General features: G+C 46.1%; 2 protein-coding genes across 3 annotated transcripts in view; both read right to left on the minus strand.

Moving 5' to 3' along the window:
- Osbpl11 (oxysterol binding protein like 11) overlaps positions 1-4,436 on the minus strand; it is a 59,277-nt gene extending 54,841 nt beyond the window's left edge. Inside the window, 1 exon segment of the mRNA XM_038344410.1 lies at positions 3,505-4,436. Within this exon segment, the coding sequence (XP_038200338.1) occupies positions 3,505-3,701 (197 nt within the window). The 5' untranslated portion in view covers positions 3,702-4,436.
- Positions 4,437-10,221: 5,785 nt separating this feature from the next.
- On the minus strand, positions 10,222-13,475 carry LOC121677345 (probable RNA-binding protein 19). 2 transcript variants are annotated; one of them, XM_042055913.1, is made up of 5 exons: positions 13,343-13,475; positions 11,725-11,844; positions 11,527-11,566; positions 11,257-11,432; positions 10,222-10,368 (listed from the first exon to the last, which is right to left on the minus strand). In XM_042055913.1, exons 1-4 carry the CDS (start codon positions 13,345-13,347, stop codon positions 11,286-11,288), a joined length of 312 nt encoding a protein of 103 aa, XP_041911847.1. In that variant the 5' UTR covers positions 13,348-13,475; the 3' UTR covers positions 10,222-10,368; positions 11,257-11,285. The 2 variants fall into 2 exon arrangements, with proteins under 2 accessions (XP_041911847.1, XP_041911846.1); XM_042055912.1 differs by having other exon boundaries at positions 10,222-11,432.
- Between the last annotated feature and the right edge of the window lie 1,128 nt (positions 13,476-14,603).

The following is a 14,603-nucleotide window of genomic DNA, read 5'->3' on the forward strand; positions in this document are numbered from 1 at the left end:
AGTGGGGAAAGACACTAACTGCCAAACCTAATGAACTGACTTCAATCCTCGGAAGCCACAGTGGAAGGAAAGAACTAGGGCTATGCTCCAGCCTTCCTTATACAGACAAGTAAATAAATACAATACACTTTTAAAATTTAACTATATAAAAATAAAATGTTGTTGGCCTACACGCTTGCAAGGTTCTAGGTTTGATTCGCTATACTGTTAAAAACAAATAAAATCCTAAAACATACTGAGTATAAGCACTTACTAAACAAAAAAATATTACAACTTTATCTGGCACTATAGCAAGAGACCATAAAAAGGGCTGGAGGGCCAGGCATGGTGCTGTACTCCTTTAATCCCAGCACCGGAGAGGCATAAACCGGGATCTCTATGAGTTTGAGACCAGCTTGGTCTTCCTAACAAGTTCAGGACAGTCAGAGTTACACAGTAAGGCCCTGTCTCAAATAAAACCAGGTGGTAGTGGTAAAGGGAGGGACTGGAAATGGGTAAGAGGTTAAAATCGACGGCTGCACAACCATGAGGACTGGAGTTCCAAGCCCAGCATCCACTAACAAGCCAGAAGTTCCACAAGAATCTGCAACTCCAGCTCCGAGGGACCCAATGCCCTATTCTGGGCTCCATGTGCTCTCAGACATGCATACCTGCATACACATGAGAACTTGTCTTCAAAGACATAAATACACACAAGTAAAAAACAATAGGAAGGCAGAAAGAGGGAGGGAGGGAGGGAGGGAGGGAGGGAGGGAGGGAGGGAGGAAGGAAGGAAGGAAACTAAACCACAGCACTTGGGAAACAGAGGCAGAAGATTGCTGGGAGTTTGAGGCTAGCCTGATGTACACAATGAATCCTAAGACAACCAGGACTACGTACAGAAACTCTGTCTCAAAAAAAAAAAAAATAAAAATAAATAAATCAGTAAAAATAGTTCCTCTGGGGAGGAAAACTGGATGGTTGGGACAAGCATGTAAAGGCAAATATGTTATATATGTAAATTCTTATTTTCTTTAAAAAGAAGTTAACAAAATGTTTTATTTATTTATTGTTTTATTTATTTATTTAATTTATTTGAGACAGGGTTTCTCTGTAGCTTTGGTGCCGGTCCTGGAACTAGCTCTTGTAGACCAGGCTGGGCTCGAACTCACAGAGATTCGCCTGCCTCTGCCTCCCGAGTGCTGAGATTAAAGGCGTGTGCCACCTCTGCCCAGCTAACAAAATGTTTTAAATATGGTATTAATTAACATTTGAAAATCTTAATTCATATCTTTAGCCTTCCTATAATCTCAATACTTTGGAGGCCTGAAGATCAGGAGTTCAATGTCACCCTCAGCTATATAGCAACCAGAGCAAGCCTGGGCTACATGAGATCCTATCTCAAAACATGCACATGTGTGCGCGCACATCCCCCCCACGTACCTAATAATGTACATTTTCAAAATGGAGATAGTATCAAATTACTGTAGAGATTAAAGCTACTGATGAGATCTGAAATGCTCAGATCAGCAGTTGTGTACGTGGCTCTGGAGTTCCTGAAAGGTTTCTTGACTCAGACTCCATTAGCTGAGGTCAAAAAGGAGAAAGAGATAAAGAGTTCACAGCACAAGAGCATAAGACCAGCTTGGAAGAGAGCAAAGAAAAACTAACTGATGGCGTGAAGGGCAAACAAGAGAAAGTTCTGTCAGGATGTCAGGAAAATGGAGGAGGGTGCAGCTGTGGCTCAGAGAGAAGTGTCAAAGTATTCTAAAGGCATGTCCACTTCCAGGAGCTCAGGTGGAGTGAAGATGTGAAAATACCCACTTGGTATTTTCATCCTTTGGTAAGGACAGAGTAAACGGCATAGGCTACTTAGTAAATAAGAGGCAGGAAGTGTAAACTGCTTCTACAGCAATGGATAGGCCACTTTCTAGCGTTGTTATTATTGTTTTACACATCTTTAGACTCTGAGCCTGGGGGAAGAAGCCAGGAAAAGGAGACCACAAGTTGTGCACCGAGTATTTACTCTATTCTATTTGATTTTCCACTTTAGTTCAGAGTAGTTTTCAGAAGTAAGACTATTAGAAGACTGGACTCTGGGTATCTTGAACTTTACTTCACTTCCTTTAATGATATCAAGACATCCCCCACAAAAAGAATTTTCTAAGGGCTCATCTTAACTCTAAAGGGAAAGGGCTGGAGAGACAGCTCAGTAAGTAGTTAACACTAGCTGCTCTTCCAGAGGACCTGGGTTTGGTACCCCGCACCCATGTGCCAACTCACAACTGTCTATAACTCCCTCTTTTGGCCTCAACAACCAAAGCACACACCTACAAACATACATACATGTAGGCAAACACTCATACACATAAAAAAATGAAGAAAATCACAAAAGAAGAGGGAATATCATGCTGTCTTTAGTTCAATACCCGTTAGCCAATTAAAAAGTTACCTACTTTTCTTCTGCAAAGTCAAGCCATGCATATTTCACATACACATGTATTTGCATATTACATGGTTTACTTTGATTTCGGTGGGGGGAGGGGTTGATACAGGCTCTCCATATAGTCCTGGCTGTCCATCCTGAAACTTACCATGCAGATCAAACTGGCCTGGAACTCACAGATATTCTCCTGCCTCAGCCTCCTATGTGGTGGGATTAAAGAAGAATGCCACCACACCCAGTAGTTTGCATATTGTAATACAGGCACACTTCATGTAATAGTATTCACAATAAATACATGTCTTTCACAAAATGTTGGTTCTAATCCCTTCTAAGTTTCACACACGTTTCACTAGTGCAGTCAAAGAGCTTAACACGATCAAAAACCAAAAAGCCCCTAGTAAACTCCCCAGGCAGTTAACCAAAATTTAAGTATTCATCACTGTAGTTCCAACATCATAGGATGCCCGGATTTTGTTCATTCTTAGAATTATAGACAGTAATCTCTCCCTACACTTCACGTATATTAAAAAAAAAACCACAAAAATGAAGCTTTTGTTGTTTCTCCAGGAACTCTTTCTTGTTCCTTAAATTTTTCATTTATAATAATGAAAATTGTCCGTAGTGTCTCTTCGCCTTTGAATCCTAAGTATTTACGTCCCTCCTCATTTCTAAGTCACAAGCACCCAAAGGGTAGGGCACTCTTCTTCCTCCCATCATTCCACAACTTTGAGCACGCAGCGTTTGGTAGCTGCTGAGAGTGCTGAGTTCAACAGTTTCTTCTCTAACAGCCATCCAGGCTTACTCGTAAACAAATTACAACAGAGGCAAAAACAGAAGTGAGAACAGAAGGAAATCAGAAGACGAATAAACCCTTGAGCAGTAGAGGAAATTCTGGGGTACATTTCCGAATTCCTCAAAAGGCCTCAACAGATACCTGTTGAATGTATTTCTGAATGAATATAAGAAGCAGAGGATCTAGCTCCAGGAAAGATTAGCAGCTTCGCTCAAGTGGCCTTCCAACTGCAACGTGCAAACACCAAAACACTTCCACCCCAGAACATCACTTAAGAGGACCATACCTGTACTGCCAGCCTTTCGTACTGCCACCGCGGCTGCTGTTGCTGCTGCTACTGCTGATGGCACCCCCACAGCTGCTGTTGCTGCTGTTCTTGTTCGGGGTCACCGCGGTGGCCAGGCCCTCCAGCTTCCCTTCACTCTCCGAGACTTTCAGGACGGGTGCGGGCTCACCTCCCTGCATCTTAACTCCAAAGTTCATCTGCCCTTCTCGGGCGAGAGGAATCACCTGCAGAAGGCTCTTGGAGGTACTTTCCCCCTTTCTTTCTCTCTTGCTTTTTTTTTTTTTTTTTTTTTTTACTCTGAATGTGATCTCAGACCGCCGCTAGAGTGGAAACCGTCAGCGGTCCAGAAAACGAGGACACGCATTTCCACTTTGGTTCAAACTTTTAAAGAGCACAGGTCCCCTTCCGATAGCTGCCTCCCCTGAGCAAGAACAAGGAGGGCAGATCACCCCGCCAGAGGGCTCGTTGCCACACTCGGAGGAGCAGCCGGGTGGCTCGGGCGAGGTCGCGGATCCTCCGGCCGGGAACGCGGGGGCAAGGACGGGAGACCACGGTCGAGGAGCTCCGGAGCCCGCGGCCTGACCTCGGGGCTCGGGAGGCGAGCCGGTCGCGCTGCCTCTTCTCCTCCGCCGGGTCCTCAGAAAAAAGGACCCGTCCAGCCAGTTCGGCGGTTCCCGCCGCAGCCCCAGACTGAGCCGGGGCGGTCGCGCGCAGCCCGCCGAGGGTCGGGCAGACGCCGCCGGTTCCGAGGCCGCTTCAGCGAGGGTCGGAGGTGAGAGGTTCGCGGCGGTCTCCTCCGACACCCCTGGTCCTGACGCTCGGCGGACTTCACCGGAGCGGACCGGTCCCTGGAGCCGCCCCAGCCCCAAACGTAAAAGCCAGGGCCCCGGCCGCCGCCCCACCCACAGCCGGTCACCCACCCGCCTGCTAGCTCTTCCCGCCTTCCTTTCCGGTGTCGTGTGAGCTCATTTCCGCTAGAGCTGAAGCGCCGGCGCCATCTTTGATTGGGGCAGCCGAGCCCGAAAGGAGGCGGTGACAGGGAGTCCTTAGGGCAAGGAGGAGATGGAGGAAGAAGCTGCAGGGAAAGGCGCTGGGAGGGAGGGAGAAACAAGGAATGAAATGGCCTTGCTAAACAGCTTTTACACTTTCTTGTAGAGCCCCTTTTAAGAATTTATGGAGCAAAAGGATAAAACACCTGTTCGGTGATTTTGGAACAACAACAAAACCAAACATGAAATTGGACTAAGGTAAATCAGTCTTAGAAAATAAAAGGATTCCAGGACAGGCTCCAAAGCCTCAGAGAAACCCTGTCTCGAAAAACCAAAAAAAAAAAAAAAAAAAAAAAAAAAAAAAAAAAAGAAAATAAAAGGAGCCGGGCAGTGGTGATGCCTTTAATCCCAACACTCTGAAGGCAGGCGGATCTCTGAGTTCGAGGCCAAGGATACACTGAGAAATTCTGTCTCGAAAAACCAAAACAAACAAACAAACAAACAAATAAATAAATAAATACCTACCCCACCACCACCTCCCCAAAAAAGGAAAGGTAAGGAAAGGAAAGGAAAGGAAAGGAAAGGAAAGGAAATTGTCTTGGAAATTAGAGATCTTGGTGATGCAGGAAGAATTTGATGTAATGAGATTGATGCTATATAGGATTTAACAATAAACTTGCATAAGAAATGTTAAGTTATACAAAGCAGAGTTTAGCTAAGGGAGTGCCGCCTCCAATACTACTGAAAGAAAAGAAGTGTACAACCAGGCTTGCTGCAAACCGTAAGGAAGAAACTATGCCAAATTGCAGCTCGGGGTCGCTAAGGTTTATTAGCTGAGCTGACCTCCAGTTAGACTCCAACTCTGTAACAAAAGGAGACAACCCTCACTTACAACCAGCCATTAGGTCCATCCCCTTATCAAAGCATGGCCCTAAAAGAAAACTCAAGGGGACAGAGCAGGGCCACAACCATCCACAAGGCCTGACCTGCCATTGACTGTCTCTTCATAGGAAAAGTGTAATTCTGCCAGGTGGGCAAGGTGAACCTGGCTGACAACTATTTGAAAAGAACATGGGTGTAGTGTACTTGTTTGTTTTGTTTTTTGAGACAGTTTCTCCATGTCATAGCCCTGGCTGTCCTGGAACTCTCTTTGTAGACCAGGCTGTCCTATGAACTCACAGAGATCTGCCTGCCTCTGCCTCGTGAGTGCTGGGATTAAAGGTGTGCACCACCACCACCACCCGGTTGTGTTACATTCTTTTATGTTGCATTTGTTTAACTCTGTGAAGCTGTGTTATTTTGCCTGCCTAAACACCTGATCGGGCTAATAAAGAGCTGAACGGCCAATAGCGAGGCAGAAGAGAGAAATAAGCAGGGATAGTGGGCAAACAGAATAAACAGACACAGACGAGGGGAGGAGGAGGAGGAGAAAAGGAGAAGAAACCAGTCACACAGTCAGCCACAGAGCAAGAAGCAAGGAAAGATATATAGAATCAAGAAAGGTAAAAGTGCTGGGCGGTGGTGGCACACGCCTTTAATCCCAGCACTCAGGAAGCAGAGGCGGGTGCTCTCTCTGAGTTCGAGGCCAGTCTAGTCTACAAGAGCTAGTTCCAGGACAGGCTTCAAAGCTACAGAGAAACCCTGTCTCGAAAAAAACAAAAACAAAACAAAAAACCAACAAAAAAGCCCAGAGGCAAAAAGTAGATGGGATAATTTAAATTAAGAAAAGATGGCTAGAAATAAGCCAAGCTAAGGCAAGGCATTCATAAGAAAAAATAAGTCTCCATGTATTTTCCGTGTACTTTTTGGCAGCTGGGTGGTAGGCCCCCAAAGAACAAGAGTTAAAAAAAAAAAAAAAAAAAAAAAAAAAAAAAACTACAACTTCTGTGGAATGCATAGCCTAAGGTATGCTTGTTAGTAGAATCTTCTACTCAACACCACTTCCTTTTTGAGCAGGAGTCAGGGGTGAATGTGCACTATTATTAAGGAGCGTTTTCTTTTGTTACCCTCTGAGTGTGTGAAGTGATACACACTGGGAAGAAGATACTAATTGTATAACATTGTTGTAGAGTTAATTTATATCCTTGTTATAATGTCATACTAATTCCGTAACATTGGTACTCTTCTTGGCTGCAGGCCCTCTTTAAAATCTTTCACCCTATTTAAACCTTGATTTTGTGTCTATACAATAAGAGTGATTGTGTTAATCCCACCGTCAAGAATAAGACTACTACCACGATTTGTGCCAATTTTGAAGCAAGCTTGATTTTTATTGGGGTGCATATAAGAGTAGGCCAGCAAATTTCCCATCAAGTCCAACCAGGGTCCAAATACACATCCTGACCGTTTTCCTGCTTCTGAACCTCCCCCCACAGGTGATCAAGAACATCAGGAGGAGATGGGTCAAACAAATTTGTTTAGAGAAGTAAAAACCTCCTTAAACCTGTAAAAGCCTCCAGCATTTCAGGAACTCTCTGTCCTTGAGCAAGGGGCTTGCAGACTAGAGGCATTTTTGTTTCTTGAATCTCCTAGGCATAGCAATTAAAACTTAAAATGTAACTTCCATAATTATTTCAATTTTTACAGTCCCTACTAAATATAAACTCTAATTCCTGACAAGACCAATGAATTGAATGTATACCGTGTTAATCCCACTGGTCGAGAATAAGCAACTGCCATACTGTAAAGCCAAATTTGAAGCAAGCTTTAATTAAATATGGGCCAGTTGGATGAGCTCTAGCCAGGTCCATTTCCGAGTTCCCAGAAAAATGACCACAAGTCATGCCTTGCAGAGGCTTAAAAAGGCAACCCCACAAGGTCAAATCAGGAGCAAGCACATATCCTGATGTATTTCCTGCCTACGTGTTTCCCTGTCCCCCAATACCTATTTTCTCCCCACCCCTCATGTACCTCCCACCCACATGTGATCAAGCACACCTGAAGGTGCAGATGTGTCCAACAAGCATGTTTAGGGCAGTGATAACATGAAGAGCCTCCAGCATTTGACTCTGGTTCTTACAAAAGCGCTAGGCAGCCTGCAGTGGAGGCCCATGTATTTTGCTTATTGGATTGTTGTTTTCAGGACAGGATATCTCTGTGTAACAGCCATGACTGTCCTGCAACTGACTTTGTAGACCAGGCTGACCTCCATCACAGAGATCCGCCTGCATGAGTGCTGGGATTACAAAGATGTATGCCACCATACCTGGCTAACAAAAATTATACTTGTTTTGCTAAGGGTAATCACATAGGTTTACACTCTAAGTTCCTAACTTTGGTCTTAAGCATATCTCCCAAGGCTGCTAAGCTGTGTGGTGTGTCTTAGCCTAAGACAGGGTAGTCCCTGGTTGTAAGGCCAGGATACCCAAGAGACTCTACAACCCCAGGACAGATGAAGGTGGTGTCTCTGCAACATCTCCAGCAGTCCTGAAGATGTTCAGAGCATAAGTACTGTGTCTGCTTATGTACTGTGTCAAATGGGCACCATGGAGTTCTCTGTATACGTAGTTGTGTCTGGTTATCTTGAGTGAATGATGTCTGGTTATCTTGAGTGAATGATATCGCTGGGTTCTGGTTATCAGTACAGCCTTGGGTGTAGTGGGGTTCCCAACTAATCTACTTCTCTATGTCTAAAAGGCATTTTTGACTATGACCAGCGCATGGGGCAACACAGAAACAACCTCCTACAACTAAAATAAGATAAATAAAAGAATTTGGAACAGTAAATCAGTGAGAGGAATTGAGGAACCTGACTTAGAGCAAGGAAAACATGTATAAAGAGAAGTTTTGTAAGATGTCATTTAAAATGAGATGCTAAAAGTCAAAGTTAAGGGAAGAGCAGTCTGTTCTTAGTCTGAGAAATGAGAGCCTAAAGCCTGGAACATGACAGGGAAAGTGGGATGAAATGAGAATAAAGAAAAGCGTAGGAATTTGGGTCTTATTGTAAATACGACAGTGTTAGAAGTAATAATAAAAAATTGCAGCAGGTTCTGGAATGAAAGGAACACAGCCTCACGGCTGGAGGAGGTGATGGGCAGCCTCACAGTTGGGAGAAGTGAGAGACAGCCTAACAGCTGAGTGTTGAGCTTTCTATCCTACTGGGCCTTCAGTCGTTCAGTCCCATAGAAACACATAGAGGTCTACATTAATTATAAACTGATTGGCCTAGTAGCTCAGGCATCTTATTAACTCTTAAAATTATATTAGCCCATAATTCTTGTCTGTGTTAGCCACATGGCTTTGTACCTTTTTGGTGAGGCAGTCACATCTTGCTACTTCTGTGTCTGGGTGACGACCGCAGACTGAAACTTCCCTCTTCCCAGAATTCTTGTTGTCCCGCCTATACTTCCTGCCTGGCTACTGGGCAATCAGCATTTTATTAAAAATAATACAAGTGACAGGATAAAAGATCATTGTCCCACAGCACTGAAACCTCAGTCAACAAATGATGCCCAACATATGGGCAACTGCATCCACAGAAAGCCTGAGAGAGCTTGGGAAGTAATTCTAGACAGAAAAGAATAGAATTAAGCACGGATTATTGATAGCAGCATTTTCCCAGGTGGGTTCTGTTTGCCTGAGGCAAATGCATCTCATTTAAGAGAGGCTTCATGACTCAGCTTTAGCTGCTTTGAGGTGCTTTTAAGAGGCTCTGCCACAAAACACTTAAATGGTGTTTATGAATAGCCTATAGCATGCTTCTTGGTGGTGGCATGAACCTCGAAACACCATAGAATTGTGGCAATAAACATGACTCTGGCCAGTATTCCACCAGATTCTCAGAAATCTAAGGAATGGGTGGATCTAGCCACCAAAGACACAACTTTAATCTTAGCCATACTGCTTAGCAATTTAAAGACCTGTGTGATCAGAAAAAAAGATATACAGTAAAGATAGATTCAGATGAAAAAAAAGTCTAAACGGTTTACAGTGTGTTTAAAAATATATTTAGGCTTGGGAGAAAAAAGGATCAAGTCCTTAAAATAAAAAAGAAAGAGAGTAGTTGGGTATGGTGACACACACCTTTAATCCCAACACTTGGGAGACAGAGGCAGGCAGACCTCTGTGAGTTCAAGGTGTAGTGGCACATACCCTTAATCTCAAAACTTGGGAGGCAGAGGCAGGCTGATCTCTGTGAGTTCAAGGACAGTCTGGTCTATAGAGTGAGTTCCAGGACAGCTAAAGATATACAAGGAAACCCGTCTCAAAAAGCCAAAAATTGGGCCTGGAGAGATGGCTTAGAGGTTAAGAGCACTGGATGTACTTCCAGAGGCCCTGAGTTCAATTCCCAGCAACCACATGGTGGCTCACAACCATCTGTAATGAGATCTGGTGCCCTCTTCTGGCCTGCAGATGTACATGCAGACAGAACACTGTATACATAATAAATGAATAAATAAAAAATCTTAAAAAAAGTCAAAAATTGAAAATAAAAATAAAAGAAATAGTTAATTTTATTTTAATAAAGAGTTTATTTTAATGAAGCCATGTAAAGATTAAAAATACACAGAGACTGTGGATACTGTATATTATTGTGTTGTCTTTGAATTGTATGACTGCTGAGAGAAGGAGCAAAAATTGCTAAAAGATATTTAATTATAAATGCTGCTAGATTAATCCAACATATATATTTTGAAAATACCTTGACTTCAAAATTGAAGTCAAAAGGTACATTACTTTGGAGAAGAGTTTTGCTTTTGTTTCCACAGGAAATGAGAGGCTGTGAATTCATTCCAGGTTAAGAAAAAACAGATTTGGTCAAGGAAGACCCCCTAAGAAATCTCTGATAGGAGCGGATGGCCCAGATGTCTGAGTTCTACATCCAGAGCAGATTCAAGACTGCTGGCTGACACTTTGTCCTCTACTCTTGGTGTCCCTGGAAAACAGTATAGTTTGCACTAAAGTACAGCAGACACCTGGTGTGGCATACTCGGATGACAAGAGTTGGGGGAGAGGAAGCAGGAAAGGGAAGCCTGCTTGAGCAGAGGGACAGCCATCCCTTACACTGCAGCCTGTGTTGTCCTCTGAGCACACTGTGGGGCTACAGCTCTGTTCAGCACCCTCCAGTGGAAAGTTCCAGCTCCTTCCTTTGGCTCCCTCTGCCTCTCCAGTTCCTCGGCTGCCCCTTTCTCTGAGCCTCTCCAAGGCTGTTCCCTACTTCCCCGGCCTCCCCACCCTCAGTCCCACATTCCTTAAGTTCAGCAGACTTAACCAGGTTGAGCTGAGGTAGTCCCACATCCTCACCAATAAACCAGAACAGCTCTTACAGTGGACTGTAGACTTAGGGCCAAAGCTCTGTGCTCTGATTGGCTACTTAGAAGTCACAGCAGGGCCCATGAGGACAAGACACCCTACCACTAAACCCTAGAGCAGCAGGAGCCCTTCTGGGAAGCTTCCCCACACCCTGTCACCACACTTGCTCAACTGGGAACCACTTGCCCATGCTACAGGTACAGGGATTCTTGGGGTCTTTTCTCACTGTGTCCACAGTCCCCAAAGCTGTGCTGGCATACTGTACGTGCTCAGTGAATAGTGGCTGAGTCAGGTGACTAGATCTGCCTGGGGGGAGACACACCTGTGGGTGGGCTGCTCAGCCCACAGATGGCTAGAGGGAAGCACCTGGCTGTCCCTTTCCTGGAGCCCTTGTCACCAGAGTGTTACACAAAGTGTCCTTTGTATGCTTGCACCAAGTATATTGTACTTGTGTCCATCCGGGCAGGGCAAGCAAGGCTAAGGCCTACGTGTACCTGGGGTGTACGCTCACCTTCAGGTTCCTCTCCAGTCGGCTCCTCCTCACTCTTCTGCCCTGAGTCCCAGTCGGAGTTGAAGTTCAGAAGAGTCACTTGCTGGCTTGGTCCTTGCTCTTGGGAGCTCGGTGTACAAAGCATCGTTTACCCACGTGGCCACCTGGGCCCTCTTCTGGTGAAGTGACAGGAACTCCTGGAACTCAGCATCTTCCTTCAGCGGTGGCAGTCAACCAGGGGGAGAGGCAGAGGCTCTCCAGCCCTCCACCCTCCACCCACAGAACATTCACCTGCTCCAGGACACTGGGCACCTTTTTCCTTTTTGTCATCCTAAAAGCGGAAGGCAGACAGGGTCACAGCAATGCTGGAGGAGGGAAGACGAAGTGCAAACCCACCTTCCAAAACCATCCAAAAGATACTTCCAACTGCCTATCAGAGAGACCACCCTGCCAACACGGGGCACAGGACTGAGGACACCGCCTACATACTTTTTTAGTGTCTGAGGGAATGGAGTCTTGTGATGACTGCTTGGGCTGGTTGGGCTTCTGGGCATGTTTGCTCCAGGCTCGGGGTTTCGTTTGGTCTCCAAAGGACTTGCAGAATTCCACCTGTATGGGAAAAAGAGCTGGCTTCCACAGCTGCGGTGACACCAAGGCACATGTATGCCTCCTTCAGCTCCAGGAGCCTGGGTTTCCCAGAATGCAGTGGTATTACTTGCTGAGTTCACTAAAGCAATTCAAACAAACTAGACATCGTCCTCCACAAAGTCATTCTGGCCACTGCCATTAGAGGACTAGCTCTGCCCCCCACACACACTCTAACAGGTGACCGGAAATGATGCTGTTCCCTCTGCTCACAGCAAAAGGTTAAAATAGAGACTGGGGGGCACAGAAAGCAGGGGACGACAGAGCAGAGACAGAATTTGGGGCACATGGGGATTGGGAATCCACAGTCACCTCCTAGGCTAACAAAGGACATTGGGGAGGCAGCACCTGCATGGCACAGGGCGACAGCAAATGATGGCTGTCAGGGTGACTGTTTACCATGAGGCAGGCACAGTCACAGAAGAAAACAAGCCCAGGGTAACAGGGACAGCAGGGTGACGACAGGAATGCAGAGGAATGCCCCCTCAGCCCTAGCACCTCGGGTACACTCTCAGAGGCAGCTTTGGGAGGACACTCCCATGAACCACCCCCAGACATTCCAGCTGTTATCAGCTAGCAAACCACTTTATCTCTGTGATTGGGTCCTGTAAGTTTATTTGGCTCACAGGTCCCAATCACAGTCGATCATTCAGGGAAGCCAAGGCAGGAACTGAAGCAGAGACCATGGAGGAACTCGGCAGACTTACTGGCTCAGCTAGTATATTTACACAGCCAAGTGGTGACACCACCCACAGTAGGCTAGGCCCTCCCACGTCAATCACCCATCCATGTCTCACAGACTTGTCCACAGAGCAATCATATGGAAGCAATTCATCAACTGAAGTTCCCTCTTTCTAAGTAACTCCAATTTGTGTTAAGTTGACCAAAATTAACCACCACAACAAGTAGGGGTCCTCTGAGTGCCCATCTAGTCACCTATCACCACATACACGCTCTGGTTTCCTCCTTTACCCGGCACGGCACGCAATTACCGAATACCTGCCTACCGGATGCCAGGGTCTGTGATCATGGCTGGGTTGCCCCGTCTCCACTTAAGGAGAAACCACTGAAAGCCGTTCCCATCACTCAGGTTCTGCGGGTTACCTCCCCTCCTGTTTCCCCCAACAGCCTCGGGAGTAGGAGAGAGAACTGAGTGGATTCAGGGGGTCAACAACTACACAAGGGTGACCGGGATCCGAGGCAGAAGGTGAGGGGCTAGCATCTACCTGGACCAAGATTATCCGTTTTGGAGTCAGGCACCCATAAGGTGGCAATCAATGGTGATAATTACAATGACAACAGCCACTCTTCCCGCTTTTTAGGGTGGTCAGAAGGGGGTCCCCGTCCCATTGGGTTCGGACCTCCCCAGTCCTGCCTCGGACTTAAGAATCACCCCATCCTTCCGCCTCATTTTCCGGAACCCCGCTTTCACTTCCGGACCCCTCACCCAGCTCCTGCTCACCCCATTAGGGAGGTTCTTCATGATCAGTCGCGACATGGCTCCCAGGTCTTTCATGCTTCTGATTCACGCACCCCACCACTCCGACTTTCCACAACTTTCACGCCACCTCACTGGACGCAGCCATCTTTGGCGAGTCACGTGGCCCCTGCCAGATTCCGCCCGGAAGTGGGAGTGGCCTAACTGGAGCTTCTCCAGGGAATTCACACCCTCAAGAGGCGGAGTGGGGAGGCCTGAGCACATTCTGTGCAGGCACACTTTCTCCTCCGGGTCCTGGAGATGACGATGCCCGGTGAGGCCGGCAGGGGTCGCTGGTGCCCCAAACCAGTAGGATGACAGCTGAGAAAGAGTAGGGATTTTTGCTTAAGAAAAACTTTTTTTTCCCCCCACCGGGTGGTGATGCTCACACTGCACTCGGGAGGCAGAGGTTAGCGGAGCTCGAAGCAAGTGTGATCTACAGAGAGTTCTCTGGCTGTTACACAGAAAACCCGTTTCAAAAGAAACAAAAACAAAACAAAACAAAAAAAAAACCCTTTTTACAAATTCATTCCTTTATTGTGCATTTATGTTTATATATGTATACATGTGTGTGTGTGTGTGTGTTTCAGGGTTCACATGTGATGGCCAGAGGTCCCAGTGATCAAAGTCAGATCGCGAGCTTGGCTGCAAGCCCCTTAACGGACTGAGCCTTCTCAGCAGCCACCTCGCTTTCTTTTTAGGATAGAGAAACTGCCAGGCACTGACTCAATGACTGAGTATGTCCTGTGTATATTGTTATAGCGTGAGGTTGGCCCTGTTTTGCAGGCAGGTGAACCAGGACCTGTTGAATGGTCTTGATTCAAGCCATGTAGGTGCTAAGTAGAAAGGCAGAGATTAGAATGCAGAGCTTCACAATGATTACCAACAGCCCATAACCTTACAGGCATCCCACTGCTCTCTGAGGAACTTTTTAACCCCTCATCTGCCAGCCTCTGGGCTGAGTTCTTGGCCAGACTTGCCTCTGTGGGCTTTGTGTCTGCCTCAGTTAGATGGGTTTTATCCTAGGGCCCAAGGGTGTAAGACTATTCAGTTCTTAACCTGTTTCATTGTGTTCCAGAGCCTTCTCTGGACCTGCTCTTGGGCAAGAGAGGTTTTAAATGGAGACCCCTGATTTCTCTACAGAGAGGGCACAATCAACTATCATTACCAACAATACCTCAGCTGAACCCTGCATCTTCCTACAAAGCCTTTGCAATTTTATTTTAAAAGACATTCACCAGGGGCG

Source organism: Arvicola amphibius, chromosome 10 (assembly GCF_903992535.2).
Source record: "Arvicola amphibius chromosome 10, mArvAmp1.2, whole genome shotgun sequence".
Classification (NCBI taxonomy): Eukaryota; Metazoa; Chordata; class Mammalia; order Rodentia; family Cricetidae; genus Arvicola; species Arvicola amphibius.